At 44.8% G+C, this 15405-nt stretch overlaps 1 protein-coding gene across 12 annotated transcripts in view; it reads right to left on the bottom strand.

Annotated features, from left to right (window-relative positions):
* Nucleotides 1–529: 529 nt before the first annotated feature.
* LOC137250164 (succinate--CoA ligase [ADP/GDP-forming] subunit alpha, mitochondrial-like) overlaps nucleotides 530–15405 on the bottom strand; it is a 117824-nt gene continuing 102948 nt past the window's right edge. For 10 of the 12 annotated variants that reach the window (XR_010952817.1, XM_067782539.1, XM_067782542.1 and 7 more), the window contains 3 exons: nucleotides 3468–3657; nucleotides 3183–3395; nucleotides 530–978 (listed from right to left, as the gene is read on the bottom strand). Coding sequence is in view for 9 of the 12 variants with exons in the window: in XM_067782539.1 (XP_067638640.1) it covers nucleotides 3270–3395; nucleotides 3468–3657 (316 nt within the window). In the remaining 3 variants the exon portion in view is untranslated. Of the gene's footprint in view, nucleotides 979–3182; nucleotides 3396–3467; nucleotides 3658–3733; nucleotides 3894–15405 lie in introns of those variants that run through there. The other 2 variants (XR_010952815.1, XR_010952814.1) reach the window with 2 other exon arrangements.

Here is a 15405-nt window from a genome sequence, read left to right on the forward strand (position 1 = left end):
CCAATAACTTGTTCACCAATTATCGTCTTAATGACTTTTACATTGCTGTCGTGAAAAAGGTAAAGCTGGAGACATTGGTGCTTTATCGGTAACCGTATCGGTAACCTTTTAACAGCTGATTCGACCAACCTTATGAGAATCAATGCAATCGATTATTGGTGCCGCTAAAGTCGTAACCGTATCGTAGCCAACCAATTGGGTTTTGGTTTACCGTCGTAACGATAAACAGCTGATTACGTTAGGGATACGGATACAGCGATACGACATACGGCACCAATGACTCCAGCTTAACGCATGCGCTCTCTCAAAATAGTGTACGTGTGACTCGCTTTCCCGCTCTTACCTATTGTGTTTTCGACATTCCTTCTCGCTCGATGTTATTTACATTTTTAAGTTACTTCATTAGGTATGTTTTCGTTATCGCTAACCAAAACATATGCAACAACAACAACACGGGTAACTGGCCTATCGGTTACCCGTACCGGTTACCTTCTGTCAATTCGCTTTTTATATGAATGAAACGCGTCCCTTTTGTTTAAATAATATTTAATTATGAATAAATTATGTATACAATGGTTTTTACAAAGAATTTCCTTAATTTTCTAGTAAACCTTACATATGTGCATATTTATATGTACAAACTACATATGTAAAGACATAAACTCATTCGTAGTCGTGCCCTTTCTGAAACCATTTTGAGTTTCGAAGCTCACACTGATGGTGCTAGATATAATACCGGTTGTAGATATAATACCGGAATATATGCAGCCCCATTTCGTGCTATCAAAGTCGATTTGCAGGTGATGTTGAGCCTTTGAACTTTACCCTTTCCCATAATATGCGTGGTAGGGCCTTATATGTGATACTAAAAAGGCCGAGGGACAGTTGTCGCAGTTTTCTTGTAGTTTGAGCAAATGTACGTTCTTCTTACAGCCACAGCTGGAATATTGCTATGCCCACATCGTCAAATCGAATTACCTAGAATGAAAAAGAAATGAATATCAGTAAGGATAGATAATAAGTTTTTAATATAACCAGAAGTGCTTAATAAATACAAGATACTCAAGGGGATTTCAGATAACCAGAATCAGGACCTGTAAAGTAAATTCAAGTGAACCTCCACCATGCCAAGGCATCTTCCGGTAGCGGGGGTACCCGAAGATTATAGCAAGGGATAATTGATAGATGTTGGGGTAATAGGTAGTAAATTAGGCGTGCTACAAAAACAAAAACGAATAAATGCAGATGACTGTTTAATCCATTATGCGAAGTTCTTTGAATGGATGTGCAAATTGAAACGGGCAAAGTACTGCTAAAACTGCTTGGGTGCACAATGTAGTACTGTTGCACTGGGTCCCACGCCACAGGGGAGTACAGGGTAAAGAGCAGGCGGACTCTAGTGTTTAGTTTGTTGCGTCCCTCCCACAAATCATCATCCTCCCAGCAGATCCATGCAGCGGGTCTGCGCCATACTCTCCTCCTCCGGGAAGGCATCGAACCCAATCCGTGTCCTTCTCCTGACCCCGGTCATGAGAAATGGTTTTGCTGCGTTTGCCGGAAAAGAATCTTTTTAGGACGGTCATACTCTTGTCAGTGTGTCACGTGCAAGGATTGGTTGCATCGGACAGGTTGCTCTGGGCTTAATCCCAGAACCCGACGTCCTCGTAACTTTTACAAATATTTTGTGGCTTCTTGTTGTTCACGCCCTCATTACATTATGAGAAAATACGGCACCTGAGAACACAGCCGTATGACGCTGAAAAATACAAGCAGGTCCTGAGTGAACTCCACAAACAGGCGTCGGACCTCTATGCCAGGAATTGCCCGGTGAATCCTGTACTCAAAGAAAAAAACTAGCAGAGTGGGAACGCACTCTCCCTAAGGAAACGGGAGTCACTCTAGCCCAACTTCGATCTGGATACTGTAACAGGTTAAACTCTTACCTATCCAGAATCAACCCCGACATACAAAACATATGTCCTTCTTATAATGTGTCCCCACATGACACCAACCATCTCTTTAGCTGTATTGTGGAATCAACGCCTCTAACACTCCTCTCATTATGGTCCACCCCTGTTGAAACTTTCTGTTTCCTTGGACTCCCGTTAGAGGACATTGATGACAATTTGTGATCTGTCGCACCTATTGGATGGGGCGAAGCACTGCTACAACAAGAGCAGGCGGACAACCCGGAAAGAGAGGCAGGAACTGCATGACCTATCGATCCCGAGCCGTTCCTGTCAGTTGGCTCACAGGGGCATTTATTAGAAGGGGGGGGGGGGGGGGGGGAGAACACTGGAGCAATACGCCAGGTTTGAGACAATCTAAGTTACTGTTAGGAAGTTATAGCACAAGTCTTTACAGGGCAATAATTGACCTATCGAAAGATAACCGAAGAATCCCAAGAGCTATTCTTACAGGGCATTATAGACTGAGCAGTCGTATGCAGAAAGTGGGCATACTATCGAATAACACAATACGAAGCAATCTCAAAACGTAGGGCTAAGTTTATGGGCTCACCATGGCCAGTGCATTCCCACATTTAATCCCTCAAGCCAAGAACTCTGCTAGGGTTCATCAAAGAAGTCGGCTACGATGAGGTGCTGTGAAGGAGATGTGCAAGTCACTGTGCAATCCTCAATAAATTATCTATCTACGTTCCGGTAACAAGCACCATTGAGGTACTAACCCGACCATCTCCGGACCTATTGATATGACTACATTGAACCTTCTAGGGATTGAATATTAATAATGACCGCAATGCGAAAGTCTGCTAAAATTTACCATTCTCCATGGAATGCTACATATATAACTTCCCACGTTTGGAGTCAGTAATGAAAAGAGCAAAATTTACTAAAATTTTAATTGGTTGTGGGTAAGGTGTTGATGTCCTCTCTTAACGCAATGTAATGGCAACGGCGACGTAGGGAAAATAATAAAAATCCTATAAATCTACTGATCATAATTAATTAATCCCTCCCTTTCTATGCAGTTGTATGCATACATACATATGGGTTTTGTTCTCCAAACGCTATTTAAAGAAATCAATTGGTATTTACATGAACTTCGAACTCTTTGGTATTTGCCTTCTTCAGTTGATTATCAACAAAAGCATGACAAATTATCACTAACAAATTCATACATGTTGTTTATATATTTAATATGGTAGGCAATTTACTTACCCTTTCTGGTGCGATGATCCTGGACAATCGGGCCTGACTAGACGAGATTTATTTTGCTTTAACATAGCGTGCTTAACGCGAACCATATCATGTTAGGGCACAATTTCGATTATGCAACCAATCAAAGAAATGTGGTTGTAATACTGCTATGATAGCAGCAGCAGCTCCCGGTGGCGGCACATAAACAACAGTTGCATTTTTTGCTTCGGCTACCTATTCAATTTTAATTCACATTACATTATCTACTGTTGCAATTTTTAATCAATACAAATGAATATAAATTACCGAAGCAAATACTGGCAAACCAAGATGCGTAGTTCCACCCTTTTTTGGGAAAATACATCCAACCAATTTTGTACCGTATTCCAAAGCATGTTGGTTGTGGAAAGTACCTTGTTTACCGGTAAATCCTTGGCAAATGACACGTGAATCTGCATTTAATTGTAGGTTTCTTGTTGTTTTGGCATATCCTGAGCTGAATCGCACCCCGGCAGAGATGATATATATTAGAATAATATAACATTTTTTTTATTATTTAAAAATACACATACGTATGAATGAAAAGCAGAGAGTAAATAATGTTGCTTTGGTTGTAGCGATAAGGACACTCCCCGGGAGCGATTTAGTATGACCACCTGAAACCTTCTAGGCCATCCCGTCGATTCTATACAACTTTCAGATTCTAAAAACGGATCTCTACACGCGTCTTTTGATACCACCTTTGTTTAGGTTGTGCACTGTCTTGAAAACGTTACCTTTTTTGGTTTTGGAAATCGAATCTTCCAATTCCAATTGGTGGCAAGAGGACTTGGCTGCATCTAGTTAATGCGCCAGGTTAATTTAGAAGTGCCTAAACAGCTAACACACGTCACATCTAAAAGCCCGTAGCACAAGCACTTTTTTAGTTTTTTAGTTTAATTACCACAATTATAGTTTTTCATCGTTTTAAAATGTTTCCCGGAATAATTAATAAATTGTCGTATTAAAATGACGCTGTCATTTCGATGACAACAAGAAACGTGGATGTGTTAGTGGAGAGCGAAAAAAGTTTTGAATGTGTGGGTGAACTAGTTACCTCCGTCTTAAGGGCTAGAGCTTTAGTGGGAATACCTCTCTTCCCTATTCTGATAGGGAAAGAGGCAACACTAGGCACACTAAGACTTCCAAATATTTCCGAGTTGAAGTCAGGATAGAGCATATGAAAGTAATAAGAAAACTCATAGGAAATCCCACATTACAACTGCGTGACGTAATGTCCTCTAAGCTCAGAATCTCACGGAACTTTGAGGTGTCAATTGTGGACAGGACCCACTGGGAAACAGGGAATCCCTATAATGACTAACTCCAGGGTCTGGTTCACGGATAGATCGAAATTCGATGACGGAAGAACGGGAGCTGGCATCTATGGGCCGAACTTCAAGAAATCGATACCACCATATTACAGGCAGAAATCTATGCAATAGAATTCTGTGGTAGAGAATCTCTGCGGATAGGCTCAACATCGAAGAGCATCTACATTATATCGGACAGCCAGGCGGAAGCCTAGCCATTGTCAAAGCGTCCCGCTCGGCTATTCTTGTTGCTATTAAATTGTAAGTTAAATTTACACAACACCCCCTTATATTACATGCTACCTTTACGATGATTAATGAAAAAGTCGTAGCTTTGTAGTCGCTCGATCCACCCTACCAATTGACCCTCCGGATTTCAGAACTGCAGAAGCCAATTCTATGCTGCATGGACTGTTCTCCCCCTCGAAATCGCTGCCTGTAGAGGTATTTATGAAAATGTTTAATGGGTTTCCAATTGATCGGCTGTAATGGGCAACTACCTTCTCCTGTGCATCGACCAGTTGTGAAAAAACGCCACCTATAGCATATCCACTGGAATCTGTATCTAAACTAAACGTTGCTCCTGAAATCGGATTTTCCAACATTGGAGCAGGGCACAAACGCTCATTCAATGTTTGAAAAGCCACTTCTTGCTCCTTCTTCCACTCAAAAGCTTTATTTTTCCTTGTAGGCTCTTGGAGGCTATTGGCTACGTTGGAGAAATTTGGTAAAAATCGGAGGTTATATGGGCATAGCCCAAGGAAACTTCTTAGTTCATTCAGGTTCTGTGGTCTTGGGCAATTCTTTACAGCTTTTATCTTTTCATTCGCAGTGCAGATGCCCTCCGTCGGTACATTATGGCCCAAGTAACTTACTTCCTTTTTGAACAGTGAACACTTTTTGTGACTTAAGTTTCAGACCAGCACTAGCTATTTCCTGGAAAACTTCTTCCAAGTTCTTAGGATATTCCTCAAAGTTTTTTCCCAATAAGATGATGTTGTCTAGGTACTCTAAGCACGTTTTCCCATGTAGTTCTTTCAATACCAGATACATGAGTCTCAAAAAAGGAGCCAAAATGACATCACTGTAAATTGCCAAGGACCATCTCCGACACTTAAGGTTGTTTTCTCCTTGTGTTCCTTCTTCACCTCTACTTGCCAGTAACCACTTTTCAAGTCCAGTGTGGAAAATCATTTCGTACCAGATAGCGGGTCCAGAGTGTTGTCAATTCTTGCCAATGGGTTGCTATCCTTTTTCGTGACGTCGTTTAACTTGAGGTAGTCTACACAAAACCTTATTTTTCCATCCTTCATCACAAGTACCGGTGAGCTACATGGACTAGCTGATATTTCGATTAGGCCGATCTTTGGGTGACTGACAGCCGGTAGCGTAACACAATAAACGTCAACCGTCCAATACTTTCGTCACCCGTCGTAAACAGAGTGGCCGTGGATTTGGTCGGTGATAATAGTAGGTCGCGCGAGGTGAAGAAACTAGAAAGACTGGGAACATAGCTGCCTATTTTTAAAACTAGTTCGTCAATAGGAGGGCCAGGTCCCGTTGCCATTTTCGTGCAGTCGTCGGAAATGATAGTAGCGCGGATAGAACACCACCCTGTGGTACCCCTGTTTAATTCTTCTAGCCATTGAGGTTTCGTTCCTAAATTGAACCAACGTTTACCGACCATTCAGATAATTTGCGGCCCATCTTTTTAGACAAGGGGGTGCGTCCTCAATGACTTGGAGTAGCGCACCGTGGTTGAGTGTGTCAAAAGTTTTTGGCAGGTCGAGTGTCACGAGCACCGTCCTATGATGGGGTTTTCCCTGGTTTTGTTCCTAATGTATCTGAGTGTTTATGGCGTTTAGCGCGGTGCTAGTGCATTTTGAGCGGGCCATGTTGATGGGTGGCTTGGCGAAGATTCGGAGTGAAATGATGGAGTAGGAAGGTTTCCAATGTATTCGCTACTGGCGAAAGGAGTGATATCGGTCGATAAGACTCGCCTTCGTTAGCTGGTTTCCCAGGCTTTGATGGTAATGGGTGACATGTCGTGTTTGTTTTTATGTGCCCGTTTGTTTGCATGACATTTACCTTTTCTACAGGGGGATGCATTACAAACTGTTGAAATTCGCGAGCGCATTTCTTCGCATCCAACGAAATTTATATCCAAAGGCGATGAATCATTGTGTTTTGTCGGATAATTTCATTTCATTTATTTACTGACAGTATTAGCACAATAAGATCTTGTATGATCTTTTATAGTGCAACAAAGGTTACATAATAATGAGTATAATTTTTTAAAACTTAAAACTTAAAAATGTATATATTATTCCATAAAGTAATAAAAGTGATAATATATAATTTTCACAAGAATTGTGACAAGGACATTTAGCAACAATGATTGACTAGATTAATAAGTAGCTAAACTCAGATTCTAATTTGTATAAACTTTACCAAAGAAAGAAAATATAACATTCTTAAGGCTGCTTCTACTTAAGCTATTGCGAACCGAGTTGGGGATAGAGTTCCAAATGCGGATAGCATTGACAAAAAAAGTCTTGCAGAGTTTAGGTAATTTAGGTAATTGCAAGGATTTGACGGTTGACAACAGTTTACCAACACCCACAGAGGGGTTGCAGCTCTTTAAATGCTCTTCCCATTCGGCACGTTTATGTTCATTTACTGGGCTCGTAATATCTTAGTTGATATTCCCGTTGTTGTTGTTGTTGTAGTGCTTCGCCCCATCCAATAGGTGCTACCAATCACACATTGTCATCAATGTCCTCTAACGGGAGTGCAAAAACTTGCTGTTTCAACAGGGGTGGACCATAATGAGAGGGGTGTTAGAGGCCGTGGTTCCACAATACAATTGAAGAGATGGTTGGTGTTATGTGGGGACACATTGCAGGCAGGACATACATTTTGTATGTCAGGGTTGATTCTGAATAGGTAAGAGTTTAACCTGTTACAGTACCCAGATCGAAGTTGAGCTAGAGTGACGCGCGTTTCCCTAGGGAGAGTGCGTTCCTCCTCTGCTAGTTCTGGGTATTTTTCTTTGAGTACCGGATTCGCGGGGCAATTCCCGCCATAGAGGACCGACGCCTATTTGTGGATATCACTGAGGACCTGCTTGTGCTTTTTTGCTTCATACGGCTGTGTTCTTAGGCGCCGAATTTACTCATAATGCTTACGGAGATTACCCCTTAAGCGCCTGGGCGGTGTAGCCTCATGAATCAGATGTCTGTTGGGATGCCCAGGTTTCCGGGTATTCAACAGAAACTGTTTGTTTAGCATTTCATTTCTCTCCCTAATGGGAAGTACTGTTGTTGTTGTTGTTGCAGCGATAAGGACACTCCCCGACGGCCTTGGGGAGTGTTATCGATGTTGATGGTCCTTTTCCGGATACAGATCCGGTACGTTCCGGTACCAAGCCCGACCATCTCTAGAACGATTTGTTATGAACACATGCGACCTTCTAGGCCATACCGCCCTCCCACCCCCTAGATCCATGAGGAGTTCGGGGTCGCCATAGCCTTGGCATTTCGCTGGCAACCTGAAAGGGTTACGCTGAATCTGTTTGGTATTTTAGTCGCCTCTTACGACTGGCATACCTACCGCGGGTATATTCTAACCCGCTGTGGGAATTGGGGAGTACTCTCGCCTCTTTATATAGATGGTTTCTGGGGACATAAGAAGACAGCCCGTAACCGTTCTGAGCAGTATTTTGGCAGGCTATATTTTCTTCCAGTCCGTAACCTTTACGCTTCGCAACCATATCGGGGACGCGTAGCATGCCATGGGCGGGCCAATTGCTTTTTATAAGTGGTTACAATTGCGGCTATATGCTCTCTAAAATGTAGATCCTGATCGAACGTCACATCCAAGATTTTAGGGTGTATGACAGTCGGTAGCGTGATGACATCAACGAGGATGTTTAATATGGTCGACATTTGGCGCGTCCGTATTGTAAATAAGGTCACCAATGATTTGGTCGGTGACAATGTCAATTTTCGGGAGGCTTAGAAACTGGAGAGATCAGGAAGATAGCTGTTTATTTTGCTACAAAGCTCATCGATCTGTGGACCTGGGCCTGTGGCCATTGTTGTGCACTCATCGGCGTTGGAAACGTAGTGACTTCTTCTGGTATTGAAGGTCGCTGGACTCCACCATGTGGCACCCCTGGTTTAATTCGTCTTGGTTTGGGTGTTACATTCCTTAATTGCACCGATGCTTGCCGACCAGACAGATAATTTGCGGTCCCTTCCAGGTCTTGCAGTAACGTGCCATGGTCGACCGTCAAAACTTTTTGACAGGTCTAACGCAACGAGTACTGTCCTATGGTGCGGTTTTGATTTAATTTGCAATTTATCTGAGAACTAATGGCATTTAGCGCGGTGGAAGTGGTATGTAATTTTCGGAAGCCATGCTGATGATTGGCTAGTTGCAAATTTGCATTGAAGTAGGGAAGCAGAATGGCTTCAAGTGTCTTGGCTACTGGCGATGGGAGAGATATCGGACGGTAAGATGCCCCTATGTTAGCTGGTTTCCCAGGCTTTAGTAGCGGAGCCACCTTGCCCATTTTCTATTTTTCGGGGATGACGTAGGTGGAAAGAGACAAGACATGCTAAATAATTAAATCCCTCTTTGCTTAGGTTTTTAAGCATCGGCATGGCTATACCGTCTGGGCCCACTGCTTTAGCTGGTTTAACATGAACGATGGCATCCTCAACCTCTTTGGCGGTGATGGTAATTGGGGACGCGCTGTATTTATGCTTGTGTGTGCGTCTGTTGGCCCGCCGTCTAACTTCGTCAAACGTGAAATGCATTACATTTTGTCGGCAAAAAGCGTTCGCACATTTTTTTGCATCCGACAGCACTTTATCGCCAAAGGCGATGGAGATTTTGTCATTGTGCTTAGACGGATTCGATAGGGACTTTACGGTGAACCACAGCTTACCCACACCGGCAGAGAGGTTACAATTCTTTAAATGCTCCTCCCATTTCGCCCGCTTGTGTTTATCTACAAGCAATCTGATGTGCTAGTTTATATCCCTTATTTGGGGATCGCCGGAGTCCTTTGTCTTATAAGGTCACGTTCTCTCGCTAAATTTGCGACCTCCGCCGGAAAATGAGGCCGGATTTCCGGAATTCTTCCGGCGGAAATAAAACGAGCCGAGACGGATTCTCATATTCACCTATCCGTGGCAAATCCTGTTTCACTAACAGACGAGGCTCTGGCGACCCCAAGCTCCTCATGGAACTTGGGGGTGGGGAGGGAGGAATGGCCTGAAGGTTTAATAAGGCCATATAAATCGTTCCCGAGATGCGGTCTAGTACCTTAATGGCGCTGTGTTACTGGAGAGTACCGGATCTGTATCCGGCAAAGGAACATCACATCGATAAAACTCCCCAAAGCCTTTGGGGAGTAACTTTATCGCTACAACAACAGCAACAACAACAACAACATGGGCATTGAAATCGCCTAAGATAATGCGATTATCGGCGGTGAGTAGTGCTCTGATATCAGGGCGGTATCCACTGAGGCAACAGGTGACAGGAAGAATGTAGATGTTGATGATTTCTAGGTTTACATCGCCTTGCCGGACAGATATGCCATGACATTCTAGAACACTGTCCCTGTGGCCGATGTCGGGATCGAAAAGATTATATTGCACTGATTGGTGGATGATAAACGCGAGACCGCCTCCATTTCCGCTCTCACGATCTTTTCTGTGGACCTTATACCCAGAGCAAGTCTGCAGAGCAGATCCTGCTGAGAGTTTGGTCTCTTGGGTCGCAGCAATGGGGATGCTATGCCGCTTCATGAAATCAACTATATCCCCAGCTAATCCATCACAATTTAACTGCAGAATTCTGAGGTGCAACGGGGGAGACGTTGTCACTCTAGGGGTAAGTGACGGGTGACTACGCCTGAGTTGATAGAGGCCAAGACGCAATTGATGTTGTGGCCCTGGGACAGGACGTAAGCATTGGGGTACCCGGTGTAGTTGGGTTTGCGGCCTGGCAGCATGGCGCGATGAAACCCGTCGGGGGGTTGCCGTCGCTGAGACCAGAAAACTAGGAAAGTGGCACCGTCCAAGACAGGAGGTTCATTGGGCAGATGTTGCAAACATATATATTCTATTCTGACAGACGGTGCAAAAGGTGGTAGGAACTGTCTGTTTCCCTGACCTGCACGATCGCTAGTGCCGGAAATAGGGGGAGAAAAAGACGTGGGCGAGGGCTGACGCTTGGCATTACTACCGACTCTACTACGGAGACTGTAGTTATGAGTAGGAGCGGCCGTATGAGCTACTGGCGCCATGGGACGCGCCCAGCAACGGGTACTTGTTGTGGCTTGCTGAGCAGTAGGGCTGCTGGAAGGTAGTGGAAGCGCGCTAAGGCGCAGACAACGGGACGCCCTTAAGCGTGAATAGTAAGGAACCACAAAAGATATATAAAAGTTACGAGGACGTCGCCTTTTGGAGTCTAGCACAGAACAACCTGGCCGATGCAACCATCCCTTGCACGTGACACACTGACAAGAGTGTGACCGTCCTAAAAAGATTATTTTCCGGCCCACGCAGCAAAACTGTTTCTCAGGACCGGGGTCAGGTGTAGGACCCGAATTGGGTTCGATACCATCCTGGAGCAGGAGAGTATGGCGCAGTCCCGCTGCAAGGATCTGATGGGAGGATGACAATTTGTGGGAGGGACGCAACACATTAAATGGGGTTAAAAATTACAGCCCTTAATCGGGAAAAATCCCGAGTCGGTCTGGTACATAGAACCGGCTGCCTTGGGAAGCGAATTGATATTCCTAATATGAGCCTCTCTTAGAGTCAAGTTGTCTTGCTAGGTCACGTTCTCTAGCTAAGCTTGCAGCTTCAGCCGGAAAACGAGGTATGGTTTCAGGTATTTGACTCACCGGAATAAAGCGTACCAAAGCACAAGCGATGAACTTGCGGAACGCAGGCTCGCCTTGCCGGACATCAGTAGGAATAGCGAGAGCAGAAAAGACAAAATTCGTTCATGCCAAATTGTCCCTGTCAACCCTATGAAACAATGCCCCAAGTTGACTTTAAATACGCAAAAGTTATTTTATTTCTGATATACATATGAATACAAAACAAAATGCTTATTAATCTAGTTTATTAGATATCAATTTGAAATAAGTATATTCGGTTCGATGGTGTGTAAAATATTAAATCCTTTATGTAAAATACAAACACGCAATACTCCACATTCCACCAAAAATGTCGAAAACTGCAATAGTAGTAGTATATATACTCGCATAGGACCGCACATGACGCAATAAAACCAGACAGGTGAAGTGAATATTACAAAATGAAGTTGCAGCGATAAAGACACTCCCCGAAGGTTTTGTGGAGAGTTGTCGATGCTGATGATACTTTGGCGGATATATGTAGATCCGGTACGTTCCGGTAACAAGCACCATTAAGGTACTAGCCCAACCATCTTAGGAACAATTTAATCTGACCACATTGAACCTTCTAGGCCATCCCGTCCCCACCCCCTAGTTCCATGAGGAAATTGGGGTCGCCAGAACCTCAACTGCTAAATATGTTTATGATACATGCATATTTGTAGCAGGATTCGCTTCGCATAGGTGAAGATGACAATGGGGTTGCGGAAGGCTGTTGTTGTTGTTGTAGCAATGTTTCGCCCCACCTAATAGCTGCGACCGATCTAACCGGAGTCCAAGGAAACTTGCTGTTTCGACAGGGGTGGGCCATAATGAAAGGGGTGTTAGAGGCGTTGGTTCCACATTACAATTAAAGAGATGGTTGGTGTCATGTGGGGACACATTGCAAGCCGGGCATACATTTTGTATGTCGGGGTTGATTCTGGATATGTAAGAGTTTAACCTGTTACAGTATCCAGAACGAAGTTGAGCCAGAGTGACTCGCGTCTCCCTGGGGAGTATGCGTTCCTCTTCCGCAAGTTTTGGGTACTGTTCCCCGAGAACTGGATTCACCGGGCAATTCCCGGCATAAAGGTCCGACGCCTGTTTGTGGAGTTCACCAAGGACCTGCTTGTGTTTTTTTGCTTCATACGGCGGAGTTCTCAGGTGCCATATTTCTTCAAAATGCTTAGGGAGATGACTCCTTAAGTCCCTCTGCGGTGCTGGCTCATCAATCAGATGTCTGTTGGGATGCCCAGGTTTCTGGGTATTCAACAGGAACTGTTTGGTTAGCATCTCATTTCTCTCCTTAATGGGGAGTATTCTCGCCTCATTATGTAGATGGTGTTCTGGGGACATAGAAGACAGCCCGTGGCGGTTGTAAGCGCAGTATTTTGGCAGGCCTGTAGCTTCTTCCAGTGGGTAGTTTTTAGGCTTGGCGACCATACAGGGGACGCGTAACACGCAAACGGCTGGCCAATTGCTTTGTATGTGGTAATGAGCGTTTCTTTGTCTTTTCCCCAAGTACTGCCAGCAAAGGATTTGAGGATTTTATTACGGCTCTTAATTTTCGGAACAATTGAGGCTGCGCAACTCACTCCGTCACTTACTCCCAGACTGACGACGTCTGCCCTTATGCACTTCAGAATTCTGCAGTTAAACTGAAATGGATTAACTAGGAAGATCGCGGAAATAGTCGATTTCATGAAGCGGCACAACATCCTCATTGCTGCGATTCAAGAGACTAAACTCACAGCAAGATCTGCTCTGCAGACCTGTTCTGGGTATAATGTCCACAGAAAAGATCGCGAGAGCGGAAATGGAGGCGGCCTCGCGTTTATCATACACCACTCTGTGCAATATCATATATTTGATCCCGAAATCGGCCGCAGGGACAGTGTCTTAGAACGTCAAGGCTTATCTGTCCGGTTAGGCGATGCAAACGTAGAAATCATCAACATCTACATCCCTCCTGCCACCTGTTGCCCCAGTGGATACCGCCCTAATATCAGCGCCTTACTCACTGGCAACAATCGCATTATCTTAGGCGATTTCAATGCCCATCACGATCTATGGCATTCAAACTTGCGGGCGGACAGTATGGATGAGATTTTGGCGGATCAAATAGAAAAAACGACGTTTTGCACAATAAACGGAGACGCCCCCACACGTATGGTAGTAAGCTGTCACAGCTCGCCGGATATTTCAATCGTGAGCGCAGAACTCGTAAACTGCGTCAACTGGCAGCCGATGGTAACATTGGCATCCGACCACCTGTCTATACTTATTTCGCTCGAGCGTCCCGTCGACTTCATCGTCACAGAAAAACGCACTTTCATAAACTTTAAAAAAGGAAAGTGGGATGATTACGAATCCTTTACAGACAACCGCTTTGCTGTCTTCCCTATCCCGACTGATACCCGCCAAGGGGAGCGTGCTTTCCGCAAGGTCATTGAATCCGCCTCGGCTCGTTTCATTCCCGCCGGTAGAATTCCCGAAATGTGGCCCCACTTCCCGGCGGAGGCCGCAAGTTTTGCGAGAGAACGTGACCTTATGACAGCTCGATCCCGGCGACCCCCAAATAAGGGATATAAACCAACGCATCAGATTGCTAGTGGATGAACACAAGCGGGCGCAATGGGAGGAGCACCTAAGCGGTTGTAACCTCTCTGCCGGTAAACTTTGGTCCACCGTAAAGTACCTATCGAATCCGTCTAGGCACAATGACAACCTTTTGGCGATAAAGTGCTGTCGAATGCGAAAAAATGCGCGAGCGCTTTCTGCCAACAATATATTATGCATTCTACGGTCGACAAAGATATACGGAGGGCCAACAGCATATAAACATAAATTCAGCGCGTCACCAATTACCATCACCGCCAAAGAGGTTGAGGATGCCATCGGTCATGCTAAACCGTCCAAAGCAGTGGGCCCAGACGGCATAGCCATGCCGATGCTTAAAAGCCTAGGGAAAGAGGGTTTCAAATATTTAGCACATTTCTTCAACCTGTCTCTTTCTAACTTTGTCACACCCGAAAAATGGAAAATGGCCAAGGTGGTCCCGCTACTAAAGCCTGGGAAACCAGCTAACATAGGAGAGTTGTTGTTGTTGTTGTAGCAGAGCTTCGCCCCACCTAACAGGCGCGACCGATCACAGATTGTCATCAATATCCTCTAACGGGAGTCCAAGGAAACTTGCTGTTTCAATAGGGGTGGACCATAAGGAAAGGGGTGTTAGAGGCGTTGGTTCCACATTACAATTAAAGAGATGGTTGGTGTCATGTGGGGACACATTGCAAGCGGGGCACACATTTTGTATGTCGGGGTTGATTCTGGATAGGTAAGAGTTTAACCTCTTACAGTATCCAGAACGAAGTTGAGCCAGAGTGACTCGCGTTTCCCTGGGGAGTATGCGTTCCTCTTCCGCGAGTTTTGGATACTTTTCTTTGAGTAATGGATTCACCGGGCAATTCCCGGCATAAAGGTCCGACGCCTGTTTGTGGAGTTCACCAAGGACCTGCTTGTGTTTTTTCGCTTCATACGGCTGGGTTCTCAGGTGCCGTATTTCCTCAAAATACTTACGGAGATGACTCCTTAAGCCCCTAGACGGTGCTGGCTCATCAATCAGATGTCTGTTGGGATGCCCAGGTTTCTGGGTATTTAACAGGAACTGTTTGGTCAGCATCTCGTTTCTCTCCCTGATGGGGAGTATTCTCGCCTCATTATGCAGCCCGTGGCAATTCTGAGAGCAGTATTTTGGCAGGCCTGTAGCTTCTTCCAGTGGGTAATTTTTAGGCTTGGCGACCATATGGGTGACGCGTAGCACGTAATATCTTTTCCCCAGGTACTGCCAGCAAGGGATTTGAGGATTTTGTTACGGCTCTGAATTCTCGGAACAATTGCGGCTGCGTGCTCACCAAAATGTAGATCATGATCAAACGTCACACCCAAGATTTTGGGATGTAGGGCA

The sequence above is a fragment of the Eurosta solidaginis genome, chromosome 4 (genome assembly GCF_040869045.1).
Source record: "Eurosta solidaginis isolate ZX-2024a chromosome 4, ASM4086904v1, whole genome shotgun sequence".
Lineage (NCBI taxonomy): Eukaryota > Metazoa > Arthropoda > Insecta > Diptera > Tephritidae > Eurosta > Eurosta solidaginis.